A 16248-nucleotide genomic window follows, 5' to 3' on the forward strand; every position below is an offset into this window, starting at 1 on the left:
TAGTTGCTGGCTGGCTGTGGACACCGGGGCGATGGGGGGTTAGACATCGTTGGGAAGGAAATTAGGAGGGCAGGTGTTGGTCTGTTCTTGGTGCGAAGAATAGGAATGTGTTGTGTTTCCGGAGGACGATGATATGAAGGGATCCAGATTTTATACCAAGCGCGTGCGGCTCTGTTTGGGTGACAGTCCGGCGCAGGTCAATACCATCAAAAATGATTTGGGCATAATCATGCCGCAGCGTCGGCCTCGGTGACGAGGGAGGGATACGTGAACTGACACGTAGGACACTGAATAGGAAAGAGAGGGAGAGAGGGAAAGACCAGAAACAAGACATAGGCATTGAGGGACAGCCGTGAGATACAGAATGATCTGGTGAGGTGAATTCAGCAAGGTGTTGATCAGGACTGTCCACGCGAATGAGTGTCATTTTGCACAAACTCTCCTGGCGTCTGGGCCACCGTTAGAGTCCGTCCATGAAGTCTCTGGAAAAGACAACCAAAGATATGCAGGTTATCAACCAGTGTCAAAAATACACTCTTGCACAGAGAGCCTCGAACTGCAGGTGGCGGCGCACGCTGGAGAATTGAATTAGTATGAGCTTATAAACCTTGCTAGATGTTCGCGGGGCACAGCACGCGGAAGAGAAGAAAAGACAACAGGAGAATCAGTTAAGACTCATGATACGAACAGGATGGAACGGAAAGAAGAAGATGCAGAAGAAGCCCGGCCTTCCCACGTGAGCCTCAGAATAAGCAACCCAGGGGCGAGATATGAATACCAACTACAAGAAGAACAGCCGGTACTCCAGCCGGGGACAAAGGAATCAAGTCTATTATTACAGTATGCCACGAGACACTCTACTCGATCCTCTTCTTGCCCTCCTCCGCGTTGGAGTATCTCGCCGCGCTCAGGCCGCGCTCGTGCCTGGCCACGAGAGGGCCAAGCAGCGGGTCTTTCCTGACCTTGCTGATGGTCTCCTGGTAGCCCTCGGCCACGTATGGGCGAGGGTTGAGCTTGGGCCAGTTGACCTGGGAGACGTTTGTTAGTCATTCTGCGCTGGCATGTCCTGTCGGAAAACGAGGTGAGACTTACATAGAGCATGCCGTTCTTGAGGATGAACCGTCCGGACCAGGCGCCCACGAGGGTCCAGAAGATGATGAACAGACGCATCGGCAGAACGGCCGAGTCAGGGAGCCGTCTGGTAAACAGACCGACCAGCACGAAGAAGATGCTGAATGCCATGATGTAAGGGATGGCCTGGATGAGAATCGGGCGGCGGTCCGCGAAGATCTGGCTGGGCCCGACGGCGACTGCGCCAGGGTCGTAGGTTCCCAGGAAGAGGTCGAAGGCGTCCTGCCTGGGCCCGTCGAGGAAGTTGTTCTTGATGTACCGCGTGATGGCGATCTCGCCGTCCCGCATGGCGCCGGCCTTGGTGCGCTTGGCTAGACGGGTCATATCCGTCTTCATGGCGCCCGTACCAGAGTAGCTCTTGCTGACCACGTCGGCGTTGTCGGCCCATAGGTTGCGGTAGAGGAACTCGAAGGCCGGGTCCTCGTCCTTGAAGGTGGTCCCGCGCTGCATCAGGCCGAGGTCGACGAACATGCGGTCGAGCGTCCACCGCGCCAGCATGCTCTGCACCACGTTCGTGCGGTCCAGGCAGTCCATGCAGTTGGTCCGCACAACGGACGTCTGGAAGTTCCTAGGCTCAAGCCGTCCGTCAATGCCGGCCGGCATGTCTACGGCGCGGAAGTAATGCTGAGCAATGAGTGCGTCCTGCATCCGGTCTAGCAGGAGCTGCGCTCTGTGCAGCTGCATGCCCTTCGTCTCGGAGTGGAAGTCGAAGTATATGTAGTGAACGCGGTCAAACGCACGCTTGGAGGATCCAGATTCAATGACGTGGAACTTCTCATCAGTGATCTGGTCGCCTGTCACGGACTCCTTAGGCGATGACTGCAGCTTCTCAACTATTTGCTCATAAGCATCCTTCACGCGCTTCTCTCGGCCCTTCTGGTTGACCAGGTTGACCAGGTAGTTGTCGCCATAGATGCGGATCTGCTCGTCGAAGTGTGCTGACGCAGCATTGACGGCAGAGTCGATGCCACGGATCTGCAGCTTCGGCGTGTATGACAAGGTGTTGATCTCGGCCCAATTTACCGGAACACTGCCTCGAGTCTGGACGTAGGACAAGATCTGGGTCTCTTGGCCGTCCGATTTACGCGCGTGGACGTCGGCAGATCCGGCAAAGCCGCTCATACCGGTGCCGCTGTCATTCAGTATCACAACCTGCTCCGTTTCGTTGTAGTTGGACACATGACCTTGTTCGTCTATTCCTCGCGAGAAATACCTTGTGCCGCCTCTGTGCCGGCCACGCCTGGTGATCAGGATGATGGTCAAGGGAGTGCCCTTGAATGTGGTTGGGTGAATCTCAAGCATGCCGAAGATGACTGGCAGTATGTACGGGTCAGCGCCAGGTTGCGGGCCTGGGTGGCCTCTCGCGCCTGAGGTGCGAAACTCGATCAAGTCGGACTGGACGAATTTGTTCCAGAAGAATCGGTCGTCTGCCCTCTGCCATAACGGTCTGGAGTTGTCATGTTGTGACTGCCTCTGGAAGCTGTTGGTGAGATCTATCGAGTAGGAAAAGTACATGGGACCAGATTTGATGAAAGACTTCAGTATCAGGAGGAACTTATCCTCATCTGGGTCGTGGACTTGTCGCTCGCGCATGGGAAGGATATCGGTCGAGACGATCTTGTACACCATGTGGCCCCTGAGCCGGCCAACGGGCTGGGCCTTGGTAATGACGATAACATACTTGTCTGTCGGGGTCAGCTGTTAGCGAAGCCATTGTGACGAGTGCAGGGAGGTCGCAGAGCTGCTACGTACCAAGTCGCAGCTGGATGATCCCCAGAATGCCAGCAACACTCGTCACTCTCGACACCCTCTTCCCAGCCACCAGCGCGCCGTCGCTCAACCGAATGTCGCCGCTTGGCCGGTCGATGGTCAGAGCCGGCGCATTAGGGGAGGAGGGCGAGGTGAAGATGTAGGAGTCGGAGGCGACCTGGACGTTTATATCCCTGAATGGCAGGGCCATGCTGGGCAACAGGGGGAGCGGGCAGACAGCCCGAAGCTTGCAGCTCGAGACGGGTCTTTCTCTACTTGGATTCCTGGTAGAGGCTAGTTGTCTAGGCACATGAAATGTCGTTCAAGTCCCTGTGCAGTGTTTGTTGGGCAGGAGAGAAGCGCGACGAGAGCAGGCAGTGGGTGCGAGCAAGGGAAGGGAGGTTGAGGTGGACAGTCTCGACAGTGATATTTACACCACGTTGCTGTAGGGGTGAGCTACCTAGGTACCTATTTTAGCTTACAGTATCCAATCTGACCCCAACCGAGCCGCTTCTAATTTCGGCCGGGGTGTCGTCATGTCACAGTGGTCAGGCAGCATACGAATGGCTTGTGAATGAGGGTCCGCTTGATCTCGCCGTCCCCTGTTCCGTGTCCCCTCTAGCCCCTCCATCGGTACGGTGACTGTGCTATCCCGTTTCATTCAGAGATGACCCAGATTGCAGATTACCTAAGGAGTGTCTAGGCCCCATTGAGCCCAGGCCTGGGCCCATCAACTGCAGCCGGTTAGGACGGGCTGGACGGGCAGCGGGAAACCCGGCTGTGCCTGTGTGTTCCAAGGTCTGCTGGTTCGGCAGGGCAGTGCAGGCTGGCCCCAAGACTGTGATGCAGCGCCTGACGTGTGCAGTCGGTTCCGTCTGCAGCCTGCCCCTTCTGCCAGTCCGGCCCCAGCCAGCCCAGCCCAGCCCAATTCATCATCGTCCTCCGCCCAAGCTTCTTTCATCACCCGTGGCACCATCCACACCTCCATCACCTCGAACCCCAATACCTACCGCATACCCTACGGTATCCTGACCTCGTCATCCTTCAGGCAGTCATCACCCCGGTCGCCGCCTGCGGACGTGCACTCTTTCCAAGCCCAGACTGTCAACCTCCCAACCCGCGAACCTGCACAGGTGGATCACGAAATCCCAGGCCTTCCAACAACCCCAGCGACGGACTACCGAAGAGCTACATCTCTCTCTAGCAACCAACAACCTCCTCGCATACCACCGAATATCTCAACATGGCTACACGAGGACCCCCTGGCGCCCGAGGCATGGGCAACCGATTCGCGCAGTTCAAGCTGGTCTTGCTTGGTATGTTTCTCCAACCAGAATGGCGGAGGCCGAAGCTTGGGTGCGTGCGTGTGCTAACAACGCCGCAGGAGAGTCTGCTGTCGGAAAGGTACTGCCCGTCCCCGTTGCTATCAAACACCACACAACATCGTCGTCGCTAACACGCCATTTCAGAGCTCGATAGTCTTGCGATTTGTAAAGGTACGCATGGTTTAAAGCGCTTCTGGTCCCTTATCGCCTTCCCTCTGACAGACCGCCAGGACCAATTCGACTCGTACAGAGAATCGACTATTGGCGCCGCCTTCCTCACACAGACCATCTCCCTCGACGAGAACACGACAGTCAAATTCGAAATCTGGGACACAGCCGGGCAGGAGCGGTACAAGTCTCTGGCGCCCATGTACTACAGAAATGCGAACTGCGCCGTCGTAGTCTACGATATCACACAAGCTGTACGTTGTTCCCCTCCACCCAAGCAAAACGCGAAGCGTTGTTGACATCCCGGTCGTAGTCATCCCTGGATAAGGCGAAGGCATGGGTCAAGGAGCTCCAGCGCCAGGCCAACGAGAACATCATCATCGCCCTGGCCGGAAACAAGCTGGATCTCGTCACCGAGCAGCCAGACAAGCGGGCCATCCCCGCCTCCGAGGCCGAAGCGTACGCGCGCGAGGCCGGACTTTTGTTCTTCGAGACATCAGCCAAGACTGCCGAGAATGTGAGGGAACTGTTCACGGCCATCGCTAAGAAGCTGCCCCTGGACCAGGCTGGGCCACGACACTCCCGGGTAGGACAGCGGCCAGGCGTCAGCCTTGGAGCCCCGGAAAGGTCGGACACGAACAGCGCCGGACCATGCGCGTGCTAAGTGCCATGCACGTTAGCAGTCTAAATACGACCGAAGAGGTCTGCATATCACGGCATGATATTCAGCCAAGCCTGTTTCTTGGATCATTTGGCGATACGGCTCTGCGAGGTAAGAGGAGATGCGGTGGAATAGCAGGCCACGAGCCTGAGGCATAGATTGGAGGATTGCCGGCTCTTCCCTGGACACGACACGATACCAGTGAAGTCGGCACTTTTGTTCGGGTTGAGAGCCCTGCAGCAGGACGGTAACCCTTTAATACCTTTTTTTTCTTTCTTGATACGCTGCTTCTTGGTGGTGTTTTGGCATTGTTCATGACCGATCGTTGGCATAGTCCAGGGAAGAACAGGCAACGGTTGGCGTCTTAGGATGATGTTGATGTGACGAGATTGATTAGCCTCCACGAATCTTATATTACTGGGGGAAAGGAGACGGAGGATATCATTTTCGGGAGCGCAGTAAGGGCGGTGTGAACATCATGCGGAGCTGTACACTACGCGAACATAGACGACGCCAAAGGAATGAGAGAATCTGTCCTAAGGAAGCCAGTCCGTGTTTGCATCGATGAAGAGAGCACCCCCAAAAGCCGCATGACCCTCCGTCACCTCAGGAGGGTTGAGGCGAAGGGGCTGGGCCTTTTTGATTTTGCCCTAGTGCTGTTACTGTTACGATTTCACCACTAATTTGCAATCAGACGACGGCGTAAGATGTGGAGTGCTGAGGTATCGTTTTTTCGCGTCTTTGTCTCGATAAATGCTAGAAGCCGCTAGTAGGACTCGGTGCCGTTTACTGTGCACGCAGGAGCAAACGAGCGCTCGGTGACGTTGCTGTTCCTTGATTTTGGCGGCACCCGAGACGACCCCTGCCGGCCGCCAGAAGAGCTTCGGCAAAACCTGGGCAGGTCGCGAAATTTCCCGCAGCTGTCTGCTCCCACCCAGTGTACTGGATGTTGTTACAACCCACCTAACATACCCAACCCCATCCATCGGCCACTCGATTTCCCTCATGTTGCGGACATCGCTTCGATCCGTGAGGGGCCTGAGCAGCAGGTCTGTCGCTGCTGCTTCTGGCCGTCAATGGCAAGCGGCGGCGGCGGCGCGGCCTGCTGGGCTCGTCGCGAGGGTGAGTCTTGCCTTGGAGCACGAGAGCTGTCACCAATTGGAATCCATGTCTGACTTGTGGATTGTACACAGAGATACTTTGCCGACGAAAAGACTCCAGCCTCACAAGTCCCTAAACCCCCTGCTTCAGAGACAAACACGGCGTCTACAAGCCAAACGCCCTCTCCACCGCTCGAGAACGACATCGACGCCAAAAGCATACCCGCCGAGAACGTGCCCTTGACCCCTCCCGCTCCCGAAGACCTAGGTGCCGTTACGAAGGAAGAGAAGTCCGCGTCGCCTACGCCTCCCCCACCTCCTGCGGGCAAGGGCTTCTTCAGGAGCCTGCGAAACTATGTCCTGACTCTGGTACTGCTCGGCGCCGTCGCCTTTGGCGGTGGTGTCTGGTACTCCCGCATCAACGACAGCTTCCACGACTTCTTCACAGAGTATATCCCCTACGGCGAGCAGGCTGTGCTCTACCTGGAGGAGGCCGAATTCCGGAAGCGTTTCCCCAACATCTCAAACCGTGGCACCGGGGCGCGACGGGATACTGGCGAGGCGGTGCGGATCCCAGCTCAAAGCGGCATGTCATGGAGGGTAGCCGACAGCGGCGACCCAGCTGGTAGACAATCCAGCGCTGTTGACAAGACGGCCGCTGCGAAGAAGGAGGCTAAAGCAAAGGAGCCCCAGCCCAAGGCACAGCCCAAGAAGGAAACTCCCAAGCCCGCGGAACCCAAGAAGGCTGCCCCCGTGGCTGCTGCTCCTGTTGCAGCGACCTCTGACTTCAAGCCGCCAGAGGTCAACGAGCCTTCTCGGTTCCCTCCGACAGCTCCTCTCGCGCCCATCTACTTCCCCGATGTGAACGAGCCCGTGGTCCAGGACCTGGCGTACATGCTGAACGACATCATTGCCGTGATCAACGCCGACGGTGCGCACAGCAAATACGGCTCCAGTATCGAGAAGGCCAAGAGTCAATTGAAGAAGGTCACCTCGGAGATCGACCAGATCAAGGCCAAGGTCGAGTCGGATGCTGCCGCCCGTGTCAAGGAGCGCGTCCAAGACTTTGACAAGGCTGCCAACGATCTCGTGACTCGCGTTGAGTCTGCCATGGCTGCGCAGGAAGTTGGATGGCAGCGCGAGTTTGACGAGGAGATCAAGAAGCTGAAGGAGGTACACGACCAGCGCATCAAGGTTATGACTGAGCGTGAGCGGCAAGTCAACGAGGAGCGACTCAACAACAAGCTCCTGGAGCAGGCCATCGAGCTTAAGCGGTTGTTTGCGAAGGAGATCCAGCAGCGAGTCGAGCAGGAGCGGGACGGCAGGCTGGGCAAGCTGGAGGAGCTGTCCAAGTCTGTCAAGGACCTCGAGAAGTTGGCCGGCGGCTGGAACGAGGTCATCGACACGAACCTGCGCACACAGCAGCTCCACGTGGCTGTCGAGGCTGTCCGCGCCAGCCTGCAGGACTCGGCACACCCGCGACCATTCATCAAGGAGCTGGTCGCCCTGAGAGAGATCGCGGCGGAAGACACGGTTGTCAACGCAGCTATCTCGTCCATCAACCCTTCGGCCTATCAAAGAGGTATCTTCTCGCACCAGGACCTCACCGACAGGTTCCGACGCGTGGCTACCGAGGTGCGCAAGGCATCTCTCCTGCCTGAGGACGCCGGCGTTGCCAGCCACGCATCCAGCTTGCTGCTGAGCAAGGTTATGTTCAAGAAGCAGGGCCTGGCCGCCGGTGACGACGTCGAGAGCGTGCTCACGCGGACGCAGACCTTCCTCGAGGAGGGCGACCTGGACAATGCTGCGCGTGAGATGAACGGGTTGACTGGCTGGGCAAAGACACTGAGCCGGGACTGGCTCGGTGAGGTGAGGAAGGTGCTGGAAGTGAGGCAGGCCTTGGAGGTAAGTCTACTATTGAGAACACAACTCTACCCAGAATAGTATGCTGACAGCCACTCGTACTACAGGTTATCCAGACGGAAGCTAGGCTACAGAGCCTGAAGGTGGAGTAGACGAAGCTTTTACGGGTTGGAAAGATGGGAGCGTGCGCCAGGTTGAGATGCCTCACCAGCCAGCTGTACATTGGCATTTGTAGACGTGTTTACCGTGGCGAGCGTCAGTAGGCTTCAGCCCTGCGTAAGAGATAATCATTATAGACGTGAACCAAAAGCAGTGGACTGAGCCAGCCTGATGCAGCTTCCGGGATACTCTCCAATGGCTTTACCAAAAAAGCAGCCTTCTCCTGGTAGAAACACGGATTATTTGTTGATTTCATCCATGACATGCGCATTCCTTTCCCTTGGAAGATAATTTGCAACAGGGCTACGGGGTCTGGGTCATGTTGCAAATAAAACACTCGTGTGCTGTCTAAAAAAAAAAAGAATGGTGGGAATTTCACCAATGGGGTGACATACGATGCCCCGTCCTGGTTGCTCCGGTATGCCTCGCCTTCTGCTCATCCGAGCAAGCCGGCCGGATGAGTGGAGCCCGGGATTAGAGATCCTCGCGGCACTCGTCCGCGGCTGCGGGACAGGTGGGGTCTTCGTCATTCCCTGCCGGTTGTCGTGCTACCTGCAGCTTCCTGGTCCAGCAACCCGCGACTTCGATGCGGGATAATTATTATTGGACTAGACGGATGTATGTGTCCTGCCCTTGGTAGCCAGATATATTTACCTCGCAAGCTGCCGATGACGGCCTAGGTGGCGCGATAGTCGCATCGCATCTCCTTCTGCAGCCAAGACGAGCAACCCAAAAAAAAAAGAGAGGGCAGACACCGAGCTCGCCTGGCACGACCACGACGCCGCCTCATCATCCCCTTACCTCGCGACAAACCGACCATGTCGTCCCAGCTCGGCCGGAGGGCTCTGCAAAGGAGCCTGGGGGCCCCGGCAACGCCTGCGCCCACGGCAGCAACTGCCAGGGCTGCGCGGCGCATACCGTGCGTCGCCAGCTCCCAGGCGAGGTGGATGGCCTCAGAGAAAGGGAAGGGCCCACGGGCCAATGAGCCCAGTTTCAAGGGCCAGATGCTCGAGAGTATCACGGCGCGGATAGCCAGGGAGAAGGAGGACCTGAGGAGATCGGCCCTGGAGAGAGAGGCGCGCAGCAGGGGCGGTCCTCTCCCTATCACGATATGTAAGTGCTGTTTATCTTGTTCTCCCATCCATCCTCCTCACCCGCCCGCTGGCCACTAACGCTCCGCCTGCAACAGTCGTCCTGGGCGCGAGCCTGATCGCCTTCTACTGCGGCCTCAACTACCCGCGCGACGTCGACCCGTCTTCGACACTGCCCCTGGGCGCGATCGCCAAGCCGCCCAGGCACAACACGTCGCCCAAGGAGCTGGAGGCGGCGTGGGCCGACTTCGTGGCCATCGTGGGCAAGGAGAACGTGTCGACCCTGGACGAGGTGATCACGACGCACGCGACGTCGGAGTGGTCGACGCACAAGCACCTGCCGTCGGAGCGGCCCTTCTGCGTCGTGTACCCGGCGTCGACGGAGGAGGTGTCGCGCATAATGAAGGTGTGCCACGCGCGCCGGATCGTGACGGGGTACTCGGGCGGGACGAGCCTCGAGGGCCACTTCGCGGCGACGAGGGGCGGGATCTGCGTCGACTTCGGGCGCATGGACGGGGTGCTCGCGCTGCACAAGGACGACCTCGACGTGGTGGTGCAGCCGGCCGTGGGCTGGGAGCGGCTCAACGAGCAGCTCGCCGCCGAGGGCCTCTTCTTCCCGCCCGACCCGGGCCCGGGCGCCATGATCGGCGGCATGATTGGCACCGGGTGCAGCGGCACCAACTCGTACCGCTACGGCACGATGCGCGAGTGGGTGCTCAGCCTGACTGTGGTGCTGGCGGACGGCACCGTCGTCAAGACGCGGCAGCGCCCGCGCAAGAGCTCCGCCGGCTACGACCTGACCAAGCTGTTCATCGGCAGCGAGGGCACGCTGGGCCTCGTGACCGAGGCCACGCTCAAGGTGACGGTCAAGCCGGCGACGACGAGCGTGGCGGTGTGCAGCTTCGGCACGGTGCGGCAGGCGGCGGACTGCGTCGCCAGCGTGGTGGGGTCCGGGGTGCCCGTGGCGGCGGTGGAGATCCTGGACGACGAGATGATGAGCTGCATCAACAAGGCCGGGTCGACGGCGCGCACGTGGCAGGAGGCGCCGACGCTCTTCTTCAAGTTCGCGGGCACCGACAAGGGCGTCAAGGAGCAGGTGGACGTGGTGCGGCAGATGGCGAAGCGGGCCGGCAGCACGGGCTTCGACTTCGCCAGGAGCCTCGACGAGCAGCACGACCTGTGGTCGGCGCGCAAGGAGGCCCTCTGGAGCACGCTGGCCGTCAAGCGCGACGGCGACAGCGTCTGGACCGGCGACGTCGCCGTCCCCATCTCGCGCCTGCCAGACATCATCGAGCTGACCAAGAAGGACATCAAGGGCAGCGGGCTCTACGGCACCATCGTTGGCCACGTCGGCGACGGCAACTTCCACACCATTCTGCTGTACAACGACTCAGAGAGGCAGATCGCCGAGGAGGTCGTCCACCGCATGGTCAAGAGGGCGGTCGAGATGGAGGGCACGGTGACGGTGAGAAAACTACTACCCTTCACTACACGACGTAGAGAATGCTTTCTTTGTACTCTTGCTAACGACAGAACTCTTACAGGGAGAGCACGGTGTTGGGCTGGGGAAGCGCGATTATCTCCCTCACGAGCTGGGTGTGACCACCGTGGACGCCATGCGAAAGGTATGATATGTCACCCCCGACCCTTTCTGTTCTCTCTACACCCCTGAATTCTCCATTGACCACTGTCCCACCATACTGACACCCTCGAACGAAACAGATGAAGCAGGCGTTCGACCCGCTGTGCTTGCTGAACTGTGACAAGGTCGTGCGGATGCAGAAGCCCAAGGCGGGCGAGGTGGCCGAGTGGTGAGACTGCCGTGTACGACGGGAGGCGATAGCATAGTTCTCAACTCCTTTCCCCGGAAGCTGTTGGAGTATATACACAGCAAGTTGCAGGAACAAATTGTAAAAGATTCTGAGGTCTTCCGGCTGGCATAGCGGGACCAGGACAGTAGATACCTGGAAGAGTGACCATGGGGTTCCGACAGGGAAAGCAATATGATCAAGTGACGAACGGTTCCTCCGCTTCATCACAGGTGGCTAGTTGATGTAGGAAAGACTGGCTCCCATCCCTTCCCTTGCCTTGAACGCCAGTGATTTCCCCTCAGCATCTGTAACTCCAGAGCAGACGGATTTCCAAATTAGCCTCCTGATAGCGAAGCACACTCCTCTTCCAGTAATACAGTACCTGATCAACTTCATTGACTCGGGTACTATTATTTGTATGGCATCAACCAACTGCCTCACCAGACGTGCTGCGGGAGCGCCTCGGCGTATCAGAGTGCTCTGCTCTACAAATACCCGTCGCTTGCTGTTGTCACAGCGGTCAGAGGCGGCGGCCGTCAGTTGGCCGGCCGGACTGTGCCATGTGCCAGATAGACAGGACACAGCATAAGGCTGACATTATGGTAGAGGCTAGCATCATCCCTCAGCCCAGGAAGGATCGGCCGCCGGCGGCGGGCACAGCAAATCTTCGTATGGGACGCATTGCTGCCGTTGCTCCCACGAAACTGCCCATGTTACCCACACCACAAGGCGAGACTGAACCACTGAGGATCACCTCACGTGGCCGCGCCCTTTGGTGAGAGTGGAGGGGGATGGGGCAGAGCGGGCGTTTGGGGCAAGAGACGGGGCGTCGTCAGCGCTAAATGCTCACATTAGGCACCGTGGAACCTCAGCTCACGCTTGAGGCACTGCGGCGTCCTTTGTTAAAATAGTCTTTGGCCTGTTGGGAGGATTGGCACAAAGGTCTGCTGTGTGCTTACCATCCCGACTCTGGACGTGGGCCACGGATAGACTGTCTACTGATTAGCAGCGGGGAGTCGGTCCTCTTCTTGGCGGTATTGCTTGCAGAAACGAATGCAGCATTTATTGTGTGCATGCATATACGCTCACTGCGTGGCCGGTCCGTGTCCCGTGTTATTCACATGCAGGCTGGCACAGGCCAAAAGACCGGAGGAAGGTCGTCTCCAATCCCTCTGTTGCTGGGCAATTGATGAAATAGGCATCTCCACAAGATAGACACAGTTTTGCTACGCCTCGCCGTCGACCCGGCTTAGTTCAGATCCGGGAGTTTGGGCGGAGAGAAGAAAAAAAGGCACAGCCGCCGACAGGTGCTGGGCCAGCACCCCCAGCCACAAGGGAACAGAGGGCCAGGGGTGAAGGAGGGACCAGGTCGCCAGGGACCAGGGCCTTCGGTTCGGAAAGGGCAGCAGGCGGCTGGTACGGTAATAACGCGTAAGGCTGTGAGGTCGGATTGGCGGCTCGGGGCGGTGTCTTTGGCCCAGTCGTATTCATTGGTCATGTTCGAGCTGAAGCGGTCGTGTCTCACGGGCCCTGCAGCTTCCCAGAGCATTTACGCTTGTCGGCGATAGCACATGATGATACGAGGGCCGACCTCGAATCCGCTGGTCCTGTTCGAGCAGTACGAGCAGCCAGCCTGCTGGTTTGATCGTGTAGTTCACCTACTGTGACTGTGATGTGATTCATGTGCCAGCCCAGGTCGGACCGAGGGGCTTCAGAGAGAACAGAGAGTGAGAGGGAGAGAGGGTCTGTCTAAGGATCTGTCGGTCGGGTCGGCATGTCGGTCGGCCACACACGGTTTCAGGTCGTCAGGTTGTGCACAGGTTCAAGTGGCAGATCGCCCACCGAGGTCCAACTGTGCTGGCCCACATCATGGGCGTCAAGTGTGCTGTGCTGTCAGATTGTACACATGCTGGTTACGCATCCAATCTTGGAACTCTGGGGGCGTCGACGTCAGAATCGCAGGCACATGGGGGAGGAGCGAGCGTCCAGGGCAGCAGCAGCACATCGACACAGGGATCGAGGGGCGAACAACTGCCAAACCTTGATGTAGACCTTGATGCAGCACATCGACATCGGGTCGTACTGTAGACTGCTTGGACGCAGGACAGCACCTCCCTGCTTGGGCCTGACCCTGCGCTGCGCGGGTCTAGAATTCTGGACGGACGGGGCCACTGAGCACACCAGAAACCCGCCATCCGAGTGCCTCGTCCCCACCACACTCTATTCTCTTAGTCTAGTTTCTATTCTACAGTCTCTATCCTCCATCCCCCCCGGAACGCATTCCCTCTCGTCCCTACTTTGTGTGTGTGCTCGTATGCTACTTGTATCACAGCTCTGACTCTCTACCACGCTGTACATTCGTTTCTCCTGATCTTTCTGTCTGCAGTGTTCTGTTTCCTCCTCGCCGCAGCATTGGCGCCAAGGTCGATCGCCTACGCAACCCACGAACTCTCCTGTCGAATCCCTGATCCCATATCACGTCTCCCCGTCTTGTTGGCGACATCCGCACCGGTAGCCAAAGGATCTACAGTGGCAGAGCTGCCACACACAAGCCGTACAGCCCTGGCTGACGAAACGCTGCTGCTGGCCGCCAAGGATTCCCGTCTGACGAAGCCTGTGTCTATTGCTGCTCTACCGATCGCATTGTCTGGTGCCTCGTGCTTCCCTTTTCCATCCGAACATCGCCGCGCCTCATCTCGCCTCGCCTTCCGACAGCCCGCCAATTGTTAATATGCCGTCAATTGATTCCTCGCCATAGCTCCCATAATATCTGCGCGCTTAAGGAGACCCTGGCTTGGAATTACTGGCCCAAGGCAGACAGACATCCAACATGCCTCGCCCATTTCGGATCGGCATTCCGGTCGACCCCTCGACCGGGTCTGCCGTCCTGCACGCCTCGTCCAGCCTGGGCCCGCGGCAAGGTCCCGACCAACAAGGCGCCAACGGCCAGGACAGTCAGAACCCGAACACTTCGGATCTCGAAAACAATGCCATAAGTAGCTCCAACGCGAGTGGTGGTGGGGGTGGGAACACGAATGCCACGGCAATGGTACGTCTGAGCCCAGTCGACCCGTTCCTGTGATCGAGGAGTCGACTATGAGGAGGTCTTCAGCATTTTGCTTACACAGACTACAGATTGTCGTTGGCTCGATAGTAGGCGTCATTCTTCTCGTCTGCCTTGTCGTCCTACTTCGATCAATGCGCAAGCGCCTAAACCCTGCCTCGAAACATCGACCTGGGCCTTTGAGGAAAGTATGGAACAACTTGAGCGGCTCGAAGACTAAATACAAGCGGACCGGCGACGCCGATGATGACGGTTTCAACCGACAAGTCCGCATGCGCGAAGCCCAGGACAATCTCGAAGACGCACTACAGGACGTGAATGTCCAGCGGTCAATAGCGGGCGGACCAGGGGCAAACAATGGCCAAGACGGTGTCAACCGGAACACATCAGTCCGCTCGGTCATGACTCTCCCTGCTTACCGTCCCAAGGCAATAGACACGGAACAGGTTATCGGCCGAGAGGGCGAACGCGACGGCATCGATACCGTCGTCGAGCTGCCCACCGCCGAAGAAGACGAGGCCATGCGAGAGGATGAGATGAATGCATTGTACCAGATTCGGCTCGCCCGGCGACAGCAGATCGCTGAGCGGGAACAGCGCAGACAGGAGCGCCGGGAGGCCAGGGAGCGACACGACCACCGCGCCCTCGAGGACATCCGGGACCGAGCGCGCGTGGCGTCTCAGCAGGCCACCAGCCAGGTCGAGGAGCTGCGTGACGCTCACGAGCAGATTAAGCAGAGCCGGCAGCGAGCAGTCAGCAGCGTGAGCTATGCCGACGTGGGCTTGGTGCGAGCAGATGGAACGAGGCTGCGGGCCAACAGCGCCGAGAGCGAGCGCGTCGGCCTGCTGAGTGATGCCGGGAGCATCGCGCTCAGCACACACGACAGCCACACCCTGCAACACAGGCGGCAACCGAGCTCGCAAAGCGTGCTCAGCATCGACACCTTCCGCAGCAACCCAGGCAGCTCCGCATCACGCTCCGGGTCGCCCGGTTTCGGTGGGGGACACAGCAGGGCGGGTTCCAGGAGCCAGCTAGGCGAGGAACTGCCCCGTACAGGATCCGCCTTCTCACAGCGGGCAGGATCCAGCCCCGAGCTGATCGATGCGGCAGAGGCGGACATTGGCGAAAACGATATGCCGCTTCACTCGCCACCCGGATACGACGACGTCTCTTTAGAAGAACTCACGCCCGCGCACTCGCAACAGTCCGGCCCATCAGCCAATCCATCGGGGAGGAACAGTCCTTACCCCGAGCCGCCGCCCGACTACCCTGGCCAGCAACACGAGTCCGAGGGGCCGACTCAGGCCCGGCAAAACAGGCTGAGCGCACACATGGCGGACCTGGCCGAGCAGCAGCGGGCAGAGGGTCAGGGCCAAGGGCACTCCAGGGCCGGCTCGAGAGGAGTCGGCGGGGTGCCACAGCTGCCAAGCCTGAGGCTGAACAGGCTGCCCCAGATCGTGGTCGAGCCATCCAGCGCGCTTCCCAGGGACGACCAGGAGCAGGAGCGGAGATGGTCTTGAGCCAGGAAGGACAGAGCCTCGATGTTTCAAAAAGGGCCTATACAGTGAGAGGGACAATATCGTGATTACGCGCCCGGCATGATAACGACGGATGACTCCCGAGTACACACAAAATAGTACAGATAAGAGCGAAAGCGGGGATGATTTCTTCGCGATTTCAGGATACATCGTCGGTTTTACGATGCCACTTACAATCAGCAGCCTGCATGCCTTGAGTTTGTTTTTATATCTTGGACAGATACCACCACCACGGGACGACTCTTTTTCGAGTCTGTTGTGTACATCATCGGGGCATAACAGGAGCATACTGGAGTACTTTGGTCTAAGTGGGGACTAATAATTGATTGTCTCTCACATGCTATCTATCTTTTCCCCAATCTCCAGCACATGGATGAAGAAGCAATGGAGACGAAAATATAATATGGATATTGACGTCGTATTCTTTATGCTGAAGTTTTCCATGAGGTGATCCCGGGGTTGCTGTCAACAAAAATGACCTTGACTGGGCAATATTGTGTATTGTCTGTCACCGAAAACTGTTCTTGCCCCTGATTTCAACAGGACTGGGCCGACTCTCATATCTTGTACGCGTCCTCAATAGCTGGT

The 16248-nt window shown here is 58.2% G+C and overlaps 5 protein-coding genes across 5 annotated transcripts; 4 read left to right on the forward strand and 1 right to left on the reverse strand.

Moving 5' to 3' along the window:
* Positions 1 to 857: 857 nt before the first annotated feature.
* INS49_002653 (uncharacterized protein) lies at positions 858 to 3091 on the reverse strand (the record flags this gene model as incomplete). Its single annotated transcript, XM_043163460.1, has 3 exons — positions 858 to 1028; positions 1093 to 2816; positions 2884 to 3091. The coding sequence occupies 3 exons, from the start codon at positions 3089 to 3091 to the stop codon at positions 858 to 860; spliced, it is 2103 nt and encodes a 700-aa protein (XP_043031966.1).
* A 1065-nt stretch (positions 3092 to 4156) lies between these two features.
* INS49_002654 (uncharacterized protein) lies at positions 4157 to 5037 on the forward strand (the record flags this gene model as incomplete). Its single annotated transcript, XM_043163461.1, has 5 exons — positions 4157 to 4196; positions 4265 to 4284; positions 4350 to 4376; positions 4436 to 4627; positions 4687 to 5037. 5 exons carry the CDS (start codon positions 4157 to 4159, stop codon positions 5035 to 5037), a joined length of 630 nt encoding a protein of 209 aa, XP_043031967.1.
* A 1002-nt stretch (positions 5038 to 6039) lies between these two features.
* INS49_002655 (uncharacterized protein) lies at positions 6040 to 8149 on the forward strand (the record flags this gene model as incomplete). Its single annotated transcript, XM_043163462.1, has 3 exons — positions 6040 to 6156; positions 6228 to 8039; positions 8105 to 8149. 3 exons carry the CDS (start codon positions 6040 to 6042, stop codon positions 8147 to 8149), a joined length of 1974 nt encoding a protein of 657 aa, XP_043031968.1.
* An 825-nt stretch (positions 8150 to 8974) lies between these two features.
* INS49_002656 (uncharacterized protein) lies at positions 8975 to 11062 on the forward strand (the record flags this gene model as incomplete). The annotated part of the gene is made up of 4 exons (XM_043163463.1): positions 8975 to 9269; positions 9346 to 10712; positions 10792 to 10872; positions 10970 to 11062. 4 exons carry the CDS (start codon positions 8975 to 8977, stop codon positions 11060 to 11062), a joined length of 1836 nt encoding a protein of 611 aa, XP_043031969.1.
* Positions 11063 to 13888: 2826 nt separating this feature from the next.
* Positions 13889 to 15642, forward strand: INS49_002657 (uncharacterized protein; the record flags this gene model as incomplete). Its single annotated transcript, XM_043163464.1, has 2 exons — positions 13889 to 14107; positions 14194 to 15642. The coding sequence occupies 2 exons, from the start codon at positions 13889 to 13891 to the stop codon at positions 15640 to 15642; spliced, it is 1668 nt and encodes a 555-aa protein (XP_043031970.1).
* Positions 15643 to 16248: the final 606 nt, after the last annotated feature.

This window comes from Diaporthe citri (assembly GCF_014595645.1).
Source record: "Diaporthe citri strain NFHF-8-4 chromosome Unknown scaffold_1, whole genome shotgun sequence".
In the NCBI taxonomy this organism is placed as follows: domain Eukaryota; kingdom Fungi; phylum Ascomycota; class Sordariomycetes; order Diaporthales; family Diaporthaceae; genus Diaporthe; species Diaporthe citri.